The sequence below is a fragment of the Pleurodeles waltl genome, chromosome 3_1 (genome assembly GCF_031143425.1).
Source record: "Pleurodeles waltl isolate 20211129_DDA chromosome 3_1, aPleWal1.hap1.20221129, whole genome shotgun sequence".
In the NCBI taxonomy this organism is placed as follows: Eukaryota; Metazoa; Chordata; class Amphibia; order Caudata; family Salamandridae; genus Pleurodeles; species Pleurodeles waltl.
Window position 1 is genome coordinate 1,399,034,816 of NC_090440.1, and position 22,964 is coordinate 1,399,057,779.

Here is a 22,964-nt window from a genome sequence, read left to right on the forward strand (position 1 = left end):
AATGGAGACCTGCCAGTTTGCTGCTGACAGACATCACCCAGCGCTATCCCCGTACTTGTCAACTAGTGGAATATGACTTATCGAACCTCAGCTTAACCCCAAGCTCCCTCCCACTATTATTAACAGGGTGGCATATCATGCCATCGGAATACCTCAAACAGAACTCCTTTCACTTTACTCACTCATGCTGCTCCCAGAGGCTGTCATTATTTCAAGTACCATTACCTTCCTTCTCACCTCTCTAATTAGCAAAGGGTGATCCTAAGGTCCCCTCCGATTACTGGGTCCCTGTGCTTCTGAGTACCCGCCTCAGCTCTAAAGTAACTAGATGTACAAAAACAAGTGGTGCTGCTAAGAGATTCCCCATTATCTTCATTCTATATTGACTCACTTATATCAATACTGACCTTTACTCGCTGCTCCACGACAAGCAGATTTTTCAACCGAAAACCTCATGCTCCCAATTCTCTGCTTCATCAAAGCATTGCACAATCCCATAAGTGCTTATCTCACCATAAATGGATCAAAGAGTTATAAGATACTCTTTTCCCCTTCAACATGCTTGAAACAGAGCAAGAAAAAATTAACTACTATGCTCATCGCCTATCCAGGGACTTTGAAGGCAAATCCCAACTTTAAAGCAGTACACACAGATTCAAAAGTGACACTTTTTTATGCCACAAACATTCCAGATTTAGAGCCGACTTTCACTGAGAGCTGTTAATCCACCTCAGAAACAGTTATTTATGGTGGCCTGAAGTTCTGTCTCCCATAATACTTGTGAATCCTACATCACCAAAAAGTTTTAGAATAATGGACATATCATGATCCAGGCTAATAGGTTCAGCTGCTGCCCCACAATAGGACCCTCACCAAGCTTAAAAGTATTAAACATATGCAATCCTTTCCCTTGTATCTGCCTGCCCCAACTGATCTTGCCACACCCTTTTTGTTCTTGTCCCACAAATTCCCATGTGCTTTGCTCCACTGATTACCACTACATCCTTTTTGGCTGTTTCCTTACTCCCTACTACAGTTTCAATGTCCTATACTGTTTCCTCATGAGTGGGTGGTCTGTGCTCAGAAGTGCCAAAAACATCTTTGATCTTCGAAAACTTCTTCCATGGCCTTTCCATTTTAAAGTATAAGCTCAACAAAGCTTCAGTACCAGATATTTTATTTCCAATCATGTTTCCCTAGCTACAACATCTTGTTTAAAAATATAGGCGTGGGATAGAGAAGATAGGTTATTCTGGTTGTCTGAAATTATTATTACCCAAGTAGCTTCATGACCTATGATGTAATTCATTCAGGTATCTCCCTTTCAAAGTGTTCATGATCTGAACTATCTTCCTGGCATTGTCCACCCTTCCAAGAAACATCTAGCTTCCTTCCACCTTCGGATCTCTTTGTTCTTACCAGCTTTCACAGAGCCCTCACTCTGGTGGACCTGAAAGTGTCCATCTGATAGTTATAGTCAACATATTACTAAAGACATGTATTCCTTTAACTTCAACCATTCGGTTTTAGACGCCGCTCATGGTTCACAGTCTAGGTCTGCTGTTGTCCCTGGTTCCCAAACTTCATTTCCAAGAATGCAATCAGCTGCCAAGTACATGCTACTTTCTTAACAAATTGCTGGAATCTGGACCTGGAATCCCCCTCTAGCATCCTTGTCCACTGTCAGAAATTGGGGTTTTGATTCAGGGGGTGAAAACCCTTTTCAGGTAACGAAAACAGGCCTTGTCATGATGAACCACAAATAATCACATTATTAATCTGTGTTTAACCCTCTGGTAGCTTGGTGCAAAAGCAGTCAGGCTCAACTTAGAGGCACGGTGTTAAGTATTTTATGCAGCACACAAACAGTAATAAAGTGAAAACATAACAGAACAGATATCCCACACCAATTTAGAAAAAATAGAATAAAATGTAATGGATAAAATGTCACCGAATTGACCAAGTATAATAAGTAGAACTGAAAATATTCAAATTAAGCAAAAATAGCTGTAAGAAGCAGAAAGCACTAACTGTGGGTAACTGGTTGTGCTAGACTGAAAAAAGTTACCTTCTCAAAGTCTGGCTCAAAGAGATATGAAATTCCTGGTTTCACAGGAGGAGTTTAACTGATGGCATCCAGTGGTCTAGGACCAATTGAGGAACCTCTTGGAGATCAGGAAATCTCTCCTTCAGAGGCCAGCAGTGTTCAGGCAGAACAATGCAGGGCTAGTTGCAGGATCAGGCGGGTCAGTTGCAGCAGCTCAGCTGTGCAGTTGCAGGGAGGCCTCTGAAGCTTATTTTGTCCCTGTAGCTCGGGCAAAGAGGTCAGCCAGCTCACCATTGTCCGCTTGGGATGAAAGGAGTAGGTCCAGGCTTCCTTCTCAGAGAGCAGGGCAAGGCAGGCATCAAGCTGCTGGGCAGTCCTCTGGGAAACAGGACAGTCCTCTGGGAAACAAGGCAGTGTTTTGCCTGTAATGTCCACAGGTACAGGAGTATACTGATGAATGGCTCAGGAGGTCTAATATTTAGACCTGGTGGCACCATTAGAAGTGGGTGAAACGTCTAGTCCATTTCCACATCTGATTCTGATTCCTTCCTTCCCCTGCCCAGGCTCTAAGAGGTGCAGGGCAATACAAAGCTGATGTCAAAGTCCTTTGGGAGTACTGTGGGAGGCAGTCCTTTGAAATGTAAGTGGGGCAGGGAACAGCTCCCCCCTCCTATCCAGGCAGGATAGCCCTCTCCCAGCTACACCCAGGTCCTATTGTTCACTGTCTGGCCCAATATGCATTCCTGATGGGGGAGCAATTAACAGGCCCATGCAGCTAGAAACTCCCAGATGGCCTCAGAAAATTTAGGACAGGAAAAAAAAAAATTCCAAATGTGGCCTTTTCAAAATTGTAATCTAAAATCCGACTTTATCATTTAAGAGAAATTTCAATTACAATTACCCGTAAAACTTAAAACACTTCTCCTCCTTTATAAAAACAATATCCCCGGCAATATGGGCTGTTTAGGGCCTATTTTAAGGATGGTTTATATGTATTATAAAGGGCGATCAGGGCCTGTCAAAAGATTTTTTTTCCAGGCCAGATTGGCAATTTAAAACTGCACTACAGGCTGCAATTTCAGTCCTGGGGCAAGTTTTAAAAGACTACTTTTAGTAGGTGGCACAATGAGTCCCACTGCCTACTAGTAGCATTTGATTTACAGTCCCAGGGTACCTGTGGTACCATATACAAGGGACTTATGAGTAAATTAATTGTAGCAATCAGGTGTAAGCCAATTGCCCCATGTTTGAGGGGGGAGAGCACACACACCTTCATAAAAGCCAACAAAAAAGGGTCCAGAAAGCAGGGGGTTGAAGGCAGAAAGTTTGGGCATGACCCTGCAGACAGGCCAAGTCCAACATCCACCTAAAATTCACACTAACCAATGCTCTTAACATTCTGTCCCAGCATCTATTTGGAAAAGATGTCCCCTAAAAGCATAACAATGGGAAACTGATAACCCATGCCTATTGAAATGGCAAGGAGAGTGTTGGAGAGACACTGTCATAAAGCCTAACTGCTGTTTGACTGCATGGCCTGTTGGGTGCACGCCAGCAATTGGAATCAGTTTGTTGTTTAGCAGAGAAGGTTTACTTACAAACATATATAGTGGATTCTTCAAGTTTGATCAAAGAATGGTTCCACATCTATATGCGCATTATGCTGCCCATCTCCTTATCCAGCAGGCTAGTCCCATTGTTAGAATTTCCAACATTCAAAAATGTAGTTGCACTTTGGAAATCTGTATTACCAAAGTTGCCATCCTCAAGATAAGGGAAAATTACTCTGCTTCAGTGACAACAGTTATCCCTGTGAACTGATCCTACTGGTCCTCCCAGCCTTGTGCTAATTTAAAGGTGATCCACTTTGGCCGACAGCAGAAAAACTGCGCTGTCATGGTATCAGTGATTCCTTTGAAACAACTCTCAACAAGTTAACCTGGGCCCATTCCTATCAAGAACAGCGAACAACAAATGTTGTCTTCCCTTGTACTCTGCCCTCTCACTAATGCTATTAAAACGTTTTATGCCATATGCCGTCATCTTAGACTCCTACAAGGAAATTCTCCACATGTATGCTGATAATACACTTTCACCTTTAGCTTGATGATGAAGCAACCCACAACTGAATACGGAATAACTGACTATGCTTTAACAGTGAAATAAAGCTGAAACTGGTCTCTTAGGAAAGGTCAACCCTAACCCTTTCCTTTCATTTGGCCATAGTAATTTGTCTCTCATGGAAGCTACAGGAAAAAGCTAGTATTTAGGAGTTCTCTTTGACAGTGAACCATCATTTATTCCCTATTAATACACAGTCTCCAAAGCTGTTTTTCATCATCCTTGTCAGCCTAAAGCTATGTTATAAGACATGCTTTGTGTATCTGTAAAGTGCATCTGTTACCCTCATGGGGCATCTTCATGTTGAAACATCAAAAACAATCTTTAAAAAATAACTCCTAGATTGAACATGGAACACAACCGAAAAGCAAATACTCTAATTGGAATTAGCTTAAAGACCTATCACTGAGCCAAAGAAGTAATGCTGCTTCCCAAGGATCACAAAGAGGAAAGGTCAGGATGTGGGTTGCTGGAAATCTAAATTGCAGACACACCATTCTTAGATGATACATAGGATACAGAAGATCATTGTCTAAACCACAAATGCCTACACATTCCTTGCTTTTTACAGAAAAAGATGTTGATTTGCAGTGGGTTTCTATTTTGTAAAACAATATGTTGGCCAGGTGTTCTCCAGATGTACCCCTCCGAAAGACTAAAACATCATATAAAGGTGGCAATTGTTTCAACTGTAAAGTAAAACCCTACTGGAGGGCTACCCTATAATCCAAGATCTCAGGGTTTAAAAGTGAGGTTACTTGCTACTAAAAAGTGTGTTTGGGAAGGGGTAAGGAGGGATTTAGGGATCAACATGCACTTGCCCACAAAAGAGTAAGCCCCCTCATCTTCCTTAACCCCCCATTTATTTTGTGTTTTTCACCCACTCTCCTTAGTCCCTTCTCACTTAAGCTACCAAGTAGCAAACCTACATATGTCCTCTCCCCATCGGAAATTTAGGAGAGGTGGAGATTTGCACTTGTAGGTTTGTAAATAGCATTTTGGTTTACTCTAACAATACTATTGTAGTACTATCACACATATTACAAAATGTAATCTGTTAATAGGCCCCTCACAATTGATGCAGACATTCAGATTCTTTCAATACATTTTAATCTTGTTTCTTGGTTTAGGTTTCTTTTTCAAAGGTGGAAAATAGCATATTTTCATGATTTTTAACAGCGCTGCACATGACATTAGGAAATACAATTTACTCCCAGCACTCACTTATCTAGCTGGAATATTATCAGGATTTGGTCCTGGTATAGAGCAAATGGATAACTTCAAGCAAGCAGAAGGTAGGTTTTCATAACTGGGAACTTTCTTAGGACTCACAGGACAATAAGAGTCTACTGTACAGAGTGTGTCAATCAGAGGTATCGACCACTGGTGTTTTGGGGCTTATCATTACTATTGGACCCAAAACTGAGCACAAAGTATTTCTAGTTAGCCCTTGACCCTCAGAAGAGAAATGTTAAACAGTCCAAGCTTACTTAGGAAAGTGGTATTAGAGACTCAGAACTCAACACACTATCCAACAACCATTAATAAATCACTACTATAAGAAATTGGCTTTTAATTTACGGTGGGTGACTACCAACTTAAAGGATTGTTCACAGTAAGGGCAACCGGAGAATTGGCTATATGTCTGCTCACCCACTTAGTATGGGCAGACATTTAGCTGTTTTTTTACTGCCTATCACTGCCGGGTAAACCCTGGCAGTAAGAGACAATTAAAAAAAACAAATTCTCCCCTTGCCATGGGAGATGAACCCCAATGGCGAGGGGTGTATTTTCTTTTTAATTTTCAAAAAGAAAAACTTGCTTCTGGATTTTGTTTTTGAAAATAACAGAGAAAAGCATCAACAGGAACTGCTGTGATGGAGTTCCTGCCAGTGCTTTGGAAGTTACTGCCAGCTAAGCAGTCATTTCTAAATTCGGCGGGAAGTATCTCCACCAGGCTGATGAAGTCATTTACAGGCTGAGGCCTGTGTGTGTGTTGGGAGTGTACTAGAGTAATCATAGTGTCCGCTCACATCTAACACTAAACAAGTTTGAGGCAGCCACTGTAACCCCATACACCCAGAGAGAGTGTAGTAAAACATAAATAGGGGCTTCCAGCCAGACAGTGGATACCCTGGAATTGTTTTGGCATACTGTTTCTCTTTCTTTCAAGTGCTCACCCAGTACTATATATAAACCCAGAATAACTACAAAACATGATTTGACACTCAAGCAGGATTTGACAGAGTAATATCAGGAAGGCTGCTCACAGGTCCCGCTCTTCATATTCTGTGTGGTTCAGAGGAGTCACCTCTGCCCATTCAGATCAGACTATTGTTTGCTCCTGGAAAGCATTTCACACTTTTTTCACGTATATTCAAATGTCCTTATTCATGGCTCGGGGAATTCTGAACGCAAATGCCAATTAGCCTTCAGGCAGGGCAAATATAACTTTCTAAAAATTAATTTTCAATTATATTTATTACAAATCTGTCTTCACTATTGAAATTGATTTTTAATAACTATTAAAATAGTTGTTTAATTATGTGTCTAGCTAGTCACATTCCAGAGATATTAGGATTTCAATCTCTACTCTGGTTTTCTACATAGGACAGCTAGACCTACCCCAATAAAAAATAGCTTTTGGGGGCTAGTCACTGAAAGGGCATATCAAAATTAAGGGCCTCATTTCAACCTTGGCGGTCTTTTTCTAAGACTGCTGAGGTACCGCTGTGCTGAAGACCACCAGTGCAGGCGGTTTTCTGCTCAGCGAATCATGACTGCTGGCAGCCCTCCGTCCTTTTTCGGACAGAGAGCCGCCAGCAGCCATACTGGCAGTCGGCGGGGAAGTGGAGGCTGCTCCACCTCCACTGCCCCGTCATCAGAAACCGCCCACCTAATCTCAACCCAGGATTCGGTGTGGCGGTGTTCTGATGACGGGGAGCTGGTGGCGGAGTAGCCCCCATGGATCCCGTCCCCTCCCAGAGGATCACCGGACAAGGTAAGGTGATCGTCCGTTAGGGGAGTGGGGTGGGGGTATGTTGTGTGTTGTGTGCGTGAATGAGGGTGTGCATGTAAGTATGTAAAGGGGGGGTGTGAGTGCATGTATGCATGCAGGGGGTTTGTTGTGTGTTTCGAAAATGTGTGCGGGTCGGTCTGTTTGCATGTCTGTTTGTATGTGTGCATGTAGGGGTGTGTGTAAGTTAATGTTGGGGGTGGGGGTGGGGGTGGGGAGGGGGTGTGTGTAAGTTAATGTTGGGGGTGGCGAGGGGGGTCCTGCCACCTTTGGGGGGTGTCAGGGGGGTGGGGGGAGGACTCGGGGGTCTGGGAGACCCCTATCAGTGCCAGGGAAGAAATTCCCTGGCACTGATAGTGCCTACCGCCATGGATTTCGTGGCGGTTCCAAACCACCCGAAATCCATGGCGGTATGCAGGGTCCTGATACCGCCGGCGGTGTGGTGTCGGCCGCCGGGCTGGAGACTGAAGTCTCCAGCCCAGCGGTCGTCACTGCCCTGGCGGTCGGAGTGGAGAAGTGGCGGATGACCATGGCGGTAACCGCCATGGTCATAATTCCATTTTTTTCCCGCTGGCCTGTTGGCGGTATTACCGCCACTTATTCCCCGCCCACCAGGGTCGTAATAAGGGCCTAAATGTCTACATGTCCTATTTTTAAATACCACATACCCTGCTTTGAGGGATACAACACCTACGGAGTGGTGCTTTATTATTTAAAAGGGAGGTTTTGACCTGTCAACAGCGTGTACATTAACAGACTGAATTGCAGTGTTTAAACTGCCACAGTCAGGCTACCATGGTAAGGCTGAAACCATGTTTTACACAGTCAATGTAGTGAATGGCACAATAGTTGTTGCAGCCCACAAGTGCCATTTAACTACTTGACCTTGAGTACATCTTGTACAATATACTAAGAACTTATAGGTAAGTTAAATATACTTATTAGGAATATGCCAATATAACCATGTTCAGTGGGGGAGCACAGGCACTGTACAACTGGTTAGCCGGGTTAAAGTGCCCACTGTTTTTAAAACAGCTAAACTCCAAGATCCAGCTACGGTTAACAAATATGGGATAGCCACACTGAAAAGGGGGATTTCCTATAACTATACAGCCAGTTCTTAAGGTTATGAAAATGAAAGTGTTTTATTACTAACATAAAAGTAATCACTGTGCATTCTTCAGGGTATTAAAGAGAAACAGTGCTCACAGTAATTGGGTACACTGGTCCCTAGCTGTCAGCCCTGTGGAGTTATCAAGGCTCGGGGCTCCTGCAGATAAATGTATTCAAAACTCAATAACCCTTTATGATGTGGTTTCTCCTTTCCTTCTGAATATTAAATGTCACTGTGCCTTTCTATCCTACATGTTATTCTCTGATGGCCAGAGGCCCACCACTCTAGATGGTGTGCAAAACACATTGCACAGCGAGTTGAAACTGCCAGCTGTAAGAAATTGGGGGCCATATTTATTGTTCAGTTTGCGTCGCTCTTGTACTACACAACGTAGTGCAAGAGCAACACAAACCTAAAGACAAATTTTTAAAGACATGCAAAGCCACTTTCTGCACAACACAGCACTCCAACAGTAATAAACTAAAAACACAAAACAAAAAGAATCTCAAAACAATTAAGAGAAGTAGAATACATTATGGTAATTAAAATTACACAAAAACAACACTGATCCAATCAGTCGAACCTGAGATATTAGCTTTTCAATTTTAGATGAAAACAGCTCCAAAAAGCACAAAGCACCCCTTGCGGGTATCTGTTCATGTTGGACCGGGGTGCAGTCACAAGTTCAGGCAGAAAGCAATTGAGTGTGGGTCATTTTTTGGCATGAAGAGCCCTCTTTGCAGTCAGGAAGAGCCCAAAGCTTCTCTACTTTTACCTTGAGTTCAAGAAGATTACCCTTTGATGCCACCCAATGGTCCAGAACCAGGGTGGGGGGGCATCTCTTGCGGATCAGGACTCACTCCAGCAGAGAGCAGCATCAGGCAGGTTCAGTTGGTGCTGGTCAGCTGAGCAGTTGCAGGGAAGGCCTCTGGAAGCTTGTTGTGTCGTTGTAGCTCAGACAGGTCAGCAACTTCCCCTTTGAGTCACTATATGGAGCTCTAGTTTCAAGGCAAGCAGGTCTAGTCTTCCTTCTTCAAGCAGCAGGGCAGTTCTGCTGAATCTTCCACAGTACCACAAGAGTTCTGATGAGACTTTCTGAAGGTACCTCTTTTATCCTCAGTGCTAGCCTGTGAGTGGGGAATGCCCCCTTTGTCTAACCTTTCCTGAGTTTGGCTCCAAACTGTCTAGGGGAACAAAGGGGAGGCAGGCCTAGATGCATGTGTGTCATATGGCAGTGACAGGGCAGGTAGCTCTGATAAATCAGGAATGGGATGGGCACGCCCTTAGGCTACCCTTTAAGGTCAGGAAGAGCAAAGTACCATCCTCCAGGATATCCTTCTCGGGAGAGCAACACCCTGTCTCACAGACAGGGCCCTTTTGTCCCTATATCTGCAAGGAATACACAAAACACCACTGGAGAGCCATTCACAATCATGATACCCTGGCAGAAAGGCACATTTGGGTTAGGCAGGACAATGACAACCTTCTACAGGTGGCATTTTCAGAATATTAACTTAAAATCCAACTTCAACACAATGAGGTTTTTAAATGATAATTCATTAAGTGGTAGAAGCATTTTTTATTTGTTTTCAAGCTGATGTTAGCACTAATTAAGTTTAATAAGGTAACCCAGTGTTAGTGAATGGGAGAGAATGCCTTAAGAATGCCTTACTGCAGTGAAAAACTACTTTAGCATTTTTTCCCTGCCAGGACATGTAAAAGTTGAATACACATTTCCTACTTTTTACAAACCATGCACACTGCCCTATGAGCCTATATGGCCTACCTTAGGGGCCAAGTATGAAAATGAAAGGTTTAATCCTGGAAGATGTTTACTTATTTTGCCAAGTCGAAGTGACAGTTTCAACTGCACTAGAGTCTGCAGTGGGAGGCATGAGACATGTTTCACAGTGCCACTTTAGTGGGTGCACAATGGGTGCTGCAGACCGCTATTAACATCTAATTTACATGCCCTGGATAAATGTAATACAATAGACCAGGGCCTCGTAAGTAAATCAAATGTAATAATTAGGTGTATGCCAATTTTAGCATGTTTATGGGAGAGAGCACAAGCATTTTACCACTGGTTAGTGGGGTAAAGTGCACAGAATCCTATTAGCCAACAAAAAAGGGTTCAGCAAAGGAAGGAAAAAATCTAAAAAACTAGGGTGACCCTGCAGAGATGGCCAGGTCAAACGCCTGCTCTCCATAGCCTGGTTGATGTTGGATGGAGTTTATGGCAGAAGAGATGGTGTACGTTTGGTTGGCTGTGTGGGGCCAAGCAGCTCTTATTCAGTTGTGTCTCCCTTCTTTGGTTATTTCTTGTGCCCAGACAATAGTCCCCCATGCGAACAAGCTAAAAGACCAAAAGTAAGTTAGAAACGGTCAGGTGACCTCCTCCTTAAGACAGTTCAGTCCACTGCAACCGCTGATGTGGTTGCAAGATGAGCACCTCACATTCTAGGTGTCAGTAGTAGGTTTACTTACTAAGCACTTTATCAATCTTCAGGAAGACCTATCTTTCTCAGATACCTCTAGGGAATAGGACTCATTAAAGGCACACTCAGCTCACCTGGACTTCACTCATCATCGTGAATGGTGCAGGTCCAACAAAGGCAACAATATCCATCACATCTCGCCACCTCCTCAGCTGCTTTACTGTCCTCAAGCAGCGTCTTCTTCATGCAAAGACACATCCAATGCCCTTCCTCAGTGGTTAGTCAGTTCCTACCTTCAAGACAGGATACAAGGCAGCTTCTTCTCCTGGCAGACTTTAAATTTTCATACGTTCAGGTCCCAAATCAGGCAAGGGGAGCTGGCAGTGGATACTTCAGCAATGAGGCACAATAGTTTTTTAGTTGCCACTGGTGGGGCTAAGATGGATTCTGGTATAGAAATCTCAGCACCCTGGCTGGAAGCCTCTGCACAATCTTTATAGGAAAGTGAAAAACAGGAGTTATGTATTCCATGCTCGCAACTGTTTCTGGACAGTACTGCCCTTTTGATCTTTCCACTCTACTGATGTAGCAAATGTCTTTGTCATGAAGTGTCAGCAGGAAGGCATGCTCCATATGTGCATCCTAAATGCACTAAATGATAATCACATACAACACTCATGTCCCAAATGGATGTGTAAAGCTTTCAGTTGCAGAGGAATGGTAGACAACTTTAAAAAGAGACTTTTCTTAGCACAGGCAGGGTAAAAGGCCTGTCTTGCCACAATACACTATCACTGCCACCACTGCCAGTCCTCTAAAGCCTGGCAAGCTGATGGTAATCAAGCTTTGTATAGGCAGCACACTAGACCAAAGAGCCCCACTCTGGGCCTCAATCTATATCACAAAAGAACCTACATGCTTGATGATCTTGTGTGCTGAGACATGCCTTAAAAATCAATGGCTTGCTGTGATAAATTGGAGGCTGGAGTGCATGTGCTAAGAAGAGCCATCCAATGGACCTTTTGCTGTCCAAACAATGCTCCAGTGATTGGAGCATCTTTAGGTGATCAGGTTGGTCGAATACACGTTTATACCTAAGAATTTAAGGCATTTGTTTATTACTAATATATTTTGTAAATACTGTAATGCAAATAGAAAATGCTTGATCGGTTCTGGTCACAAATGAGCAAAATTATGTTTGAGCTGTATAACAGACATTTGATTATTATTTCCATTCTTGAATTCCAAACATCATGGGTGTCCCCAAATTTGTAAATGGTTGCTGCAATACAACCTAACCTTTGCTGGGTCTAATCTGAGGTAGCCTGGCACCCAGTACTAGATTCTGATTGGTGGCTGCTACTGAGCCTGCCACCGCAGCTGTTTGGCAGTCATTGCACTGAACTCTAGATAAGACCATTAATTTTGCACAACCTTTACTATTACAACCAGCATAAATCTGAAGACTTCTGTGTCTTCTCCTACTATAGGTTCATTACAGTAAATCCAGTAATTGATAAATAGCTCGAATAGCTAAGAGATGCAACTTTTCCAGTTGACTGATATTCAACTCATCTTTAAAAAACATGAATGACAGTAACTTTGTAAACTTGTTTAAAAGCTCGACAGAAGCTGGATACGTTAACCCTCTGCCTTTCAGTTTTAATTACCACAAAACATTCACTAGAAGTATCACAATGAGAAACCATGTAAACTTACCATTACATTTCTGAACGACTACAAATTCGAAGTTCTTAGGTATCTCTACTCCAATGTTGGACCTATGAATACATATTTAGAGAAAAACAAAACATCTATTGAGTCAAATTATAAGAATTAAAAGCAAAACTTGGGACTCTGTCATTTAAAGCATTTAAGGCATTTGGATATTGTAAAAAAAAAAAACAGTGAAGACCTCATGAAATCAACAACTTTAGTGCGCCAAAACAGTTTTTGGATCTTATGGTTCATTTTCAGTATTTTGTTGCAACAAACTGATGACTACCAATTAAACCAAGGAAGAAATGTTTAGACTTCACCAGATGAAAATTCAGATTTTACAATATTTGGCTAAAGTTCTGCAACTAAATCTTTGTTCTAAAAATCTGTCTCATTCATAGATTTTCAGTAATTCTCCAAATCTTGAAAAAAAACATTTGACTAATCTATGTTTCAAGAACAAAGCTGGGTTTACTAAGTAGAGATATATGGTACACGTTGAATTGTCTCCTATTATTTGATGATTTATTTCTCCAGACAAGAAGCCTGTTTGATTAATACATTTGGTATAAAAATAAATAAATCTTGAAACTCAGTGCTAAGAATATTTGTAATAGCCAAGCAGGATTGTGATGGTGTTTTAGATTACGTGCACATATGAATCAAAAATAAACATCGGCGTGTGGTCTTTGGGACGGTGAATTAAGGCCCATATTTATGAAAAATGGCGCACAACTGTGCTAATGCAGTTGTGCGTCATTGTTTTTAAACGCCGACTAAACCATTCCCTAATGCCACCTGTGAGCCATATTTATAAAATGACACACAATGGTGCTAAGAAATAGTTAGAGTCTCAGAAAACGTAGGTGTCAAGGGAAATGGCACTAGTGGTTCAGAAATGACGTTAGGCTGGTGAGAGGCAAAATATCTGCCACTAGTCAGCCTAGCATCATTTTTTGACACACAAGCAGCCAGAAAATTACTCCTATGTTTAGACAGGAGTCATTACCCCAACTCCAATGCCCACCACAGGGGACCAATTTCCCCTGGGCAAGCCATACATGCCCAGTTCCAGGCACTGGGCCCCATGTAAGGGGCCACCAATGGCACACCATACACATACACAGACACTTACCTGATACTTCAACAGAATAAAGGCAACAATGACTAACTCAGCTGCACAGCCCTCCAAATTTATCGGATCGTACTGTCAACAACAATGGTGCTCAAAACACTGTATCACACCTGCTGCCAAGATGTGTAAACCGTAACCGAAAAAACAGACCAGTAAATATCAATACAAAATAATAGTGGAGCACACACATATAAATTCTTATGGGTCCAAATCAATCCATTTGTATGTTAGCCGAATTACACAAAAATAATAATCACAAAATATTTGAGAACATCCGGGTGTTATTTACTTTTTCCTTTACTATAACAAAATTACATAAAAAGTTTTTGCTTATATTGTTTTTATTGCAGAATATAATTCTACACAGTACCACTACTATTAAAAAAATACGTACTTTTGATACCATTAAAATATCCAATATCTTAACTGTTGTATTATTGTTCATCTGCACGACTCTTTTCTGCCTACAATTTCATTCATACAGGCCCATTTCTTGGTTTTAAAATGCTTATAGACAGTTATGGAAGATTCCAGCCCAATCATTGAAGATTACAGCCATGCTTATAGCCAGTTATGTAAGATTTCCACCCGGTTATTGGAGATTACAGTCGACACATGTTTCGTCCCATTACAGGACTTCTTCAGGGATGATTGGATGTCTTGCTCCTGGTATGAAATACTTCATAATGGAGAAAAACAACCACATACTCCAATCACGTTAACGGACCAAAGCAAACTGTCTTCACTCAGAGTGAATCCTTCGCAATTCACAATAGAATTCATCTACCCTTATTTAATAGCTCATAGAAAGCCAATGCTTTTATTAATCTTCTCAATTACTTTGTCTCTACTAAGATACTGTGGATATTCATTGTTGCATGTAACATGTCCCAAGAGCTAGAGAGATTGATCCTAATTATAAAACAATGAAAAATCTTTGCACCTATTCAATCCAGCTGGCCAACTGTAAAGGGGCGCTTTCTCACACAGAGAAGCTGAAAAACTCCTGGCCAGCCTCCAAAGGACCGATCGGCCCTTCCTAGGTTTAAAAATAATCTGCTGTCGGGTGAGAACCTGTTTGCAGGCTGGCCAGGAGTTTTCCAGATCCTCTATGTGAGAAAGCGGCCCAGGGGAGATGTTCTTGCCCCAGCTACTGAAGGAGATCTTGTGCTAAAGTGATTTTCCCACACTAAGTTACTGACGGCCAGCCGGACTAAAGAGGTGCAGTGATTCTTCATTGTTTTAATGTATAGCAAAATCAACCATTGGAATGTTGGAGCAAATACACTGTGCCAATTCTCTTCTGTGGAGCTCACAAAAATGGCCAAATCATGCAAAATCTGTCCTTCCACCAGACTATGTCTAACGATCTGTGTTAATATTTAAGTGGTGCTTCGAGCACAAAAACAGTCAAAATACATGCGAGTGGCAATTATCCTAACGCCAGGAATATTGTTTGAGAGCTCAGAATGCTTACCTTTCAAAAATGTGCCGCTCCTCAGCAGTGAGGTAGGAACTGCGTAAGTCTACCGCCCGCATGTCATTCAAGGAGCCGCAGGGCAGGTTTGGAGGCTTAATGCAGTAGAAGGCCTCTTCGTCTCGTTCATCAATGTACTCACACACCTCACTCTCCGTCTTGAGCTTAAATCCACATTCAGTAATGGCTTCCGTATTCGTATTTACATTTTTAAAGCGACCCTGGAAACCAAGGACCCCTAGACTTGCATGCCTCGACCGCCACAGAGCTGCAACTCCCTCACTTGGGTGAAACAGCTGCGTGGAAACCTGTACATTGCCCTCCCAGAACAGGGTAAAATGGATATGGTAGGTGCCATTGTTGAAGTCTTCAATTCTTCCACTAGCGCCAGCATTAAGTTTGGGTGTAAATATTCTTGGCCTGAGGAAGTCCCCTCCATAGGTCTTCCTGTTTCCCAAGTGGTCGAACATGTCATATTGCACCATCAGAACATCCCCGATGCAATACTTATCCTTGCGATTAACTATGGTGCCTTTGCTGTTTCTGCCACTAGTGGAAGTTTTCCAGTTGCTACCGACCGTGGCGTTGGGTAGGGACTGCTCAATTTTTTGGAAGATTTCATTGATTTTTAACTGAAGTTCCGAGGGTTGTTTTTGGCCATCAGCATGGGTGAGTTCTTCGACATGGCTTTCGCAAAAGTGAAGCTTTTCACTGATGTTGGAAAACTGAAATGGATAAACAACAAGTGCTGAGGTGGCAGCCCTACTATTTGAGACTTTTTTTTTTTAAACGTTGTTAGTTGGCATACATGTGAATCAACAAACATCTTGTACACACATAGAGCCCCTGACAGAGTCTAGACATTTCTACCTAAAAAACATTAATTTGTATGAACATTTCATTCCTTTACCCAACTTTATTTGCTCCTCCCTTGCCTATCTTTGTCTTTCTCTGCCAGTGGCTGCACTTGCCAAAGATTAAAATGGTCAAATTCTATGAAAAGATTTCCAATGTAAGACAAAATTTGAGTCTGAAAAACACAGCCATGACTCGATAGGAAACATCTCTCTGTCAAATGAAAAGCATTTTTGTCTTGAACATAATCTTTATCCATCAATGAGAGAGTGAGAGAGAGAGTGAGAGAAAGCAAGAGAAAGCGAGATAAAGACAAGGAGAGACTGAGACAGAGTCCATTCAGTTATCCAACCCGAGCAATTTCTCTTGACTGTCCAAAAATGGTGGCAAGGCTCCAATGGGAGCTTGGGGGGAGCGAGGGCTTACCTAGTCTTCCCCTGGGCTTATCGGGTGTCAGTGGTGCAGTCCACGGCGCACGGTTTAGTGATAGGCATGTTCTTCTTTAGGTGAGGGTCCTTTGTTAGGGTTTATATACTGTAGTGATTGCAGGGCGCAGGCGGCCTCTTTTGGCCGCTGTCATACCACAAGTAGCCAGGGTGGTTTTTTTTCTTCAGACGGTTCTTTAATGAGGTATGCCAGAATAATTTTAGTTTCACTTTCAGGGCTAGTGTTTTCAGTTCTGGTGATAATGGCTCGGCATAATAAAGTGGCAGAGGTGCAACATGTTTTATATGAGGAGGGCAGGGAGGATTTGTTACAGGCAGGAGTTTTAGAGCAGGCATGGATAGGCATCAAACGCTCTAAAAGGGCATCAGCGGAGGGTGTTGATCCTGCTGTAATAGCGTGTGTTTTGCCGACGCGAAGTGGGAAGAAATATCATCAAAAAAGCACGTCAGCTTGACGTTCTCGTTCCTGACCTGAGCTGTCTGCCGATGAAAATGGTGTCTCTGGGGCTGTCGCTTCCTAGGCTGGCGAGCACATGGTTCTGCGTGAGGGGCTTTGTTTGCTGCACTGCATGGGAATGTATGGTCAGCAGCAGGTGGGTGGTAGAGGGAGGGGTTGGTTTGAAGAGTGTGGTGAAGTGTGCGAGCCAGTTAGGGGCTCACACATCAGATGCGCATGTGCATTAGGCAGACAACACAAACATAGAAAAAGGACTACAGGTTTTTACTTTTGAGTAAGGGCACACAGTTAGGCTGCCTGGCTCATTAGAGGAAAGATCATTAGGAACGGCTTCCACAGTGGTCGCCCACAGTCATTTAATCAACCCAATCGTCATTACTGATTCGGATGAATAATTGAGCCTGCGGAGAGAAGGGGGCATGTTTAATCACAGCGTTTGGCACCACAATCAGACAAATATTAATGCGGGTTCTCACCCAAAAATACAAATTGTACATAGATTGGTGAGTCCTACGATTAATAGGGTTCAGAAATGGCAAGTGAATAATTCCAACATGGTTGCAACAGAGTTAGTATTGGGTTATGAACAAGAAGTTATTCGTATTTTCAATGCAAATCATAGTAATTTAGATATGGAGCATTCTATACAAGAAGAAAGTCACAGTTTTTCTGGTGGGTAGTCTTTTTAGTCAAGCAGAGCCCAAGGCGGCTGAAGGTTTTTTGAGGTGTGTGACAGCTCCTCTGGGCTTTGTGCCCCACGAGGAAAAGGCATGCCAAATGATGCCACAAGAAACTAGGCAACAGCGGAGATACCAGCAAGGGTCTTGGCACCCTCAAAACGCCGGTTAGAAGAGAAGGTTGTATATGGAGCAATAAACCCGACTGCGAGGCAGTCGCCAGGTGAATTATTTGATTCAGGACACAGGCAGAGCCTTGATCTACCATCTACCAACGGGGGTGCTGTTTTTTTCTTCGTGATACGGGGCTCATTTTGTATGATGATTTAATGGATTATAACGAAGAATAAGATATTAAGGAGAGGGAAATTTGTGAGACCTGGGGTGAGAGTAAGGGGAAAGGGATACCTCAAAAAAAGGTGGGGATGTTTTCTGGCAAAGGAAAGAGTTTTGGTGTTTTTTCAGGATTTACCCCTCCTAAGGCGGTCCAGTGCGATCGAAAAGGCGAAAAGGGCAGTCGGGCTCCTTCAAGCGGTTTCCTTCAAAAAGGTGAGAAACAGGCTGTACTGGGTGCAGATCATGAAGGGTCAAGTAAGAAGGTAAGTTGTTTGGTCTCTGTAGCTGTGGGTAATAGCCCTGGTGCGCCATAATCAGGAATCTTAGGGAGTTTGGGTGGTAAGGATAATTCAATTCAAACAAATAATTAATGTGTCAACCCCTTTGGTGCGGGTCACGACCAGTGGGCGACACAAGGGAGGGGGTTAAAAAATCCTTGGGTGTGATTTTTTTTATCAAAACAGCCCTGGGAGACACAGAAGGTCTTCTGTGTATCCCCCCACCTCCCCAACTGCCCCTTTGTGACATCACTGTTTTGCTTTCCCCAAGCGGCCGCTTCCTGCTCCAATGGAGAAAACAGCCCCAAACGGCCTTCCCGATGTTCGGGAAGGTCTCGTTTGAAAGGGGAGACTCTCCCCTTTCAAACAAGGCCTCCTGAACAGGTTTCCTGGCCCTCGATCACAGCACAGCTGCGATCGAGGGCCAGGAAACCCCACTAGACACCAGGGATTTCACTTGGGGGGGTCAGCCCCCTCAGCAAAGGGGCTGACCCCCACGTGGCATATTTCTTTAAAATAAAGGAAGGTGTCCCAATCGTGCCCTCCCTGGGGCTAAATTGTTTAAAAAGAAATTGTCAGGGGGTCGCCCATGGGCAGGGCGACCCCCTGTGGGGGAAATATTTTTTTTTAGTAGTTGTATGCTTTCCCTGGGGGCCATTATGGCCATTAATGAGGTGGGTCGCAGTTTGCGACCCAATTGCGAGTCTGGGCACTCACGGGATGGTGGCCTGCTGGAGACAGGAAAACGAGCTGCACTTGGAAAAAAATACCAAAACCTTTTGTTTCGGTTTTTTTCAGGGCAGGCAGTGGTCCATAGGAACATAGGACCACTACCTGCTCTGAAAAAATATTTTTGTGATCATTCACAAAGGGGAAGGGGTCCCATGGGGACCCCTTCCCGTTTGCGAATGAGTTACCATCCACTTCAAGTGGATGGTAACTGCGAGTTGATTTGCGACCATGAATCAACTTACAACGCGTTGCGAGTCGCAAATAGGAAGGGAAACACCCCTTCCTATTTGCGAGTCGGAAACGCATTTTGCGAGTTGGTTCCGACTCGCAAAATGCATTTCTGCATAGCGTGAGTGTTTTTGCGCCTCGCAAACTGCGTTTTTCGCCGTTTGCAAGGCGCAAAAGCCTTGCTACATCTGGCCCAAGGTGTTTTTTGAGTGTCTTGAAAGAATGTGCTGATTGAGGGAAGAAGTGAAGGTATAGTGACCTCTACTGTTGCACGTATCACACACACACCAGCAATTTTGTGACTGTCTGCATAGGCTAGCGTTTTAGAGTAACAGTTTAGCCAGTAGCAGAGATGGCATCTCGTTGGATGACTGCTTCTCACGCCCTCACTCAGGTTATAGAGGACAGCTCTGACATAGGATCAGAGACTGAGACAGCAGATACTGAGACAGCATCTGAGGGATAGGACAATGGCGCAGACTCTGGGAGTGATTTTTCAGTCGGAGGAGTCCCATTCGATAACTCCTCTTCCATTCGATAACTCCTCTTCCATTAATTATGAGGGAGATGATGAGGACAGTCCTGCTGTCCCTCCGCAAGCACAGTCTGTGCAACAGGACAATAGCGGGTTAGCCCAACCTAGAGAGCAGGTGAATGCAGCAGCAAGCACAGAGAGAGAGTGCTCTCTTGGAAGCTCCCCAATTTAGTTAAGCCCCAAATTCCACTGCCCAAATTGTATTGCGGAGACATCAAATTAATATATCACAAAACAAACTGGTTTTGCAAGGCAGGCACCTGTGTTTTTGGTCCTGGGTTCGGCGGCCTTATAGGGAAACATACTAAATTCAGACATTTCTGGAAACTAGACATCCGGGGGAGTCCACAGAGGGTTGACTTGTGTGGATTCCCCAAAGTTTTCTCACCCAGAATACCCTGCAAAGCTGAAATGTTGAATGAAAACTCTATTTTTTCTTGCATTTCTGTCACACAAACCAAAGGAATATGCTGAGATCCACAAAGTCCCTACCACCCAGTGATTCCTCACCTGTCCTGATAAAAACACTACCCCACTTGAGTGCCTGTACCTAGTGCCTGCGTAAGGAATGGATCACCCCAGGTTCAACAGTTGCCTCATGTAAGGACCAACAATGACCGTTGTGTGATCTATTCCTGTCACGGGCACAAGGCCTACCCACACTAGTGAGGTACAATTTTTATCGGGAGACTTGGGGGAACGCTGGGTGGAAGGAAATTTGTGACTCCTCTCAGATTCCAGAACTTTATATCACCGAAATGTGAGTAAAAAGTGTTTTTTTTCTAAATATTGAGGTTTGCAAAGAATTCTGGGTTACAGAACCTGGTAAGAGCCCCACAAGTCACCCCATCCTGGATTCCCCTAGGTGCTTAGTTTTAAAAAATGCGCAGGTTTGGTAGGTTTCCCTAGGTGCCGGCTGAGCTAGAGGCCAAAATCCACAGCTAGGCACTTTGCAAAAAACAGGTCTGTTTTCTTTGGGAAAATGTGATGTGTCCACATTGTGTTTTGGGGCATTTCCTGTCGCGGGGTCTTAGGACCTACCCACGCAAGTGAGGTTCCATTTTTATCGGGAGTCTTGGGGGAACACAGAATAGCAAAACAAGTGTTATTGCCCCTTGTATTTCTCTACATTTTTTCCTTCCAAATGTAAGACAATGTGTAAAAAAGACGTCTATTTGAGAAATGGCCTGTAATTCACATGATAGTATGGGCACCCCGGAATTCAGAGATGTGCAAATAACCAATGCTTCTAAACACCTTATCTTATTCCCATTTTGGAAATACAATGGTTATCTCTTTATATTTCAGTAAATGAATTGCTGTATACCTGGTATAGAATGAAAAACCATTGCAAGGTGCAGCTCATTTATTGGCTCTGGGTACCTAGGGGTCTTGATTAACCTACAAGCCCTATAAATCCCCGTAACCAGAAGAATTCAGCAGACGTAACGGAATATTGCTAAGAGGTTAAAGAAGTAGAGGATGACAGTTTGGTTTTGGTGAACAAAAAATCTGGAGTCAATGATGGTAAGTCAGGTTCAGGCGGTGTGGAAACTTCTAAGACAGATTCAGGTAAGGATGAGGGGGCCTCATGGAGTGGTAGTATCAAGAGTAAACAGTTACCATATATGGGGGTGTTGATGCCTTTAGGGGTGCATCTCACCCAAGCCATGAAGGACACAATTTGTAAACGTGAGTTTGTTGACGTTTTTTAATTGGCACATAGAGAAGCCCAAGCTAAAGAAGGGTCGAAAGAGGAAGAATGGGAATTAGCTAGGAGGCCAAAGTTCCCACTACCATTGAGAATTGGATGTCTGCCTTCCTCATTTTTGCTAGCATATATTGTGAGCGGCATCCTGAGAAATGCGTTTCTTTATTCAAATATATGGATGTTGTTCAGAGGGCTCAAATGTATTATGGTGGCTTTGGATGGTTTCGATACAATAAGGAATTTAGAGCTCGAATGGCTTTATTTCCAATCAAAGAACGGGGAGATATTGATAATAAACTCTGGATGCAATAGATTTGTAATTCTAGGAATGCCCTAGCGTTACACACAGCTACTGGTTTTCCTGTCCTTACAAGCCCTTTCAAGGGTGTCCCTCCCGATCCGCGGGTGGGTAGTTTTGCCAGAGGTCAGTTCTCACAGAAAGGATCTTGTTGGTCCTTTAACAGATGGTCATGCACTGGACTCCAGTGCATGTTTCGGCACAATTGCTCCAATTGCAGGGGCAAACAAGCCTTGATGTAATGTTTTTGAGGAAGGATTGCAATGAGGATCGCAGGCCACTTCCAGTAGAGGTGGAGACATGGGTATGGGGCAGATGCAGCCGGGGTGGGGAAGGGGCCTTACACCTATTAATTTAGATATATTGTTTTACTGGTTACATTTTTATGCGCTGCAAGAGGCAAAACTGCTGTACTGGGGTTTTCTTGATGGTTTTAGACTATGGGCCTCATTACGACCCTGACGGCCGGCGGTAAGCTGGCGGTAACACCGCCAATCGGCTGGCGGTTTTACTCCAGCTATTATGACTGTGGTGCAATAGCCACGGCCATACCGCTGGCCCCTCCAATATCCCGCCAGGCTTTTGCCTGGTGGTCATTATCCCCAGGGCAGCGGTGCAGGCACAGCTGCCCTGGGTATTATGAGTCCCCGACCGCCAGCTTGGCCACGGCGTTGAACACCGCCATTGAAAGGCTGTCGGTAAGGGGGACTTGGGGTGCCCCTGGGGGCCCCTGCACTGCCCGTGCACTTGGCATGGGCAGTGCAGGGACCCCCAGGCACAGCCCCGTCACGCATTTCACTGCCCGCATTTCGGGCAGTGAAATGCGCGATGGGTGCTACTGCACCCGCTGCAGATCAGCATTGACGCTGGCTCTATTATGAGCCGGCAGCAATGTTGATGTGACTTTTCCGCTGGGCCAGTTACCGTCCGCTGGTCCAGCGGAAAAGTCATAATAGGGAGCCAGAAATATCACCAGCACTGGAGGTATTCTGTCTTCCGCAGCCACGGCAGTCTTTTTGAAAGACCACTGAGGTTGTAATGAGGGCCTATGTCATCAAGGTCCTAGAGTGCGCAGATGGGCAAAAAAAAAAAAATCTGCAGTTGAAAACCTGGAAGTGGTAAGAAGGAAATTGAAGAAAGAATTGGAAGGTGGCAGAATAGTGGGCCCATTTGATTTTTGACTGTTTCCTAACTCAACAATTTCACCCCTGGGTGTTGTACCTAAGAAACAACAAGGTGAGTTTAGACTTATCCTTAATTTATCGTGGCCTATGGGAGAGTCTGTGGTGCATTACACATCAGTTGATGAGGCGATTAGGTTTGTAAGGGCTTGTGGAAGAAAGA

At 43.7% G+C, this 22,964-nt stretch overlaps 1 protein-coding gene across 1 annotated transcript in view; it reads right to left on the reverse strand.

The window, feature by feature from the left end:
* The window catches only part of LOC138285242 (NXPE family member 4-like), a 277,129-nt gene that overhangs the window by 15,890 nt on the left and 238,275 nt on the right, over window positions 1-22,964 (reverse strand). Inside the window, exons 5-6 of the mRNA XM_069224934.1 lie at window positions 15,068-15,792; window positions 12,456-12,517 (exon numbers count right to left, since the gene is read on the reverse strand). Coding sequence (XP_069081035.1) covers window positions 12,456-12,517; window positions 15,068-15,792 — 787 coding nt within the window. The remainder of the gene's footprint in view (window positions 1-12,455; window positions 12,518-15,067; window positions 15,793-22,964) is intronic.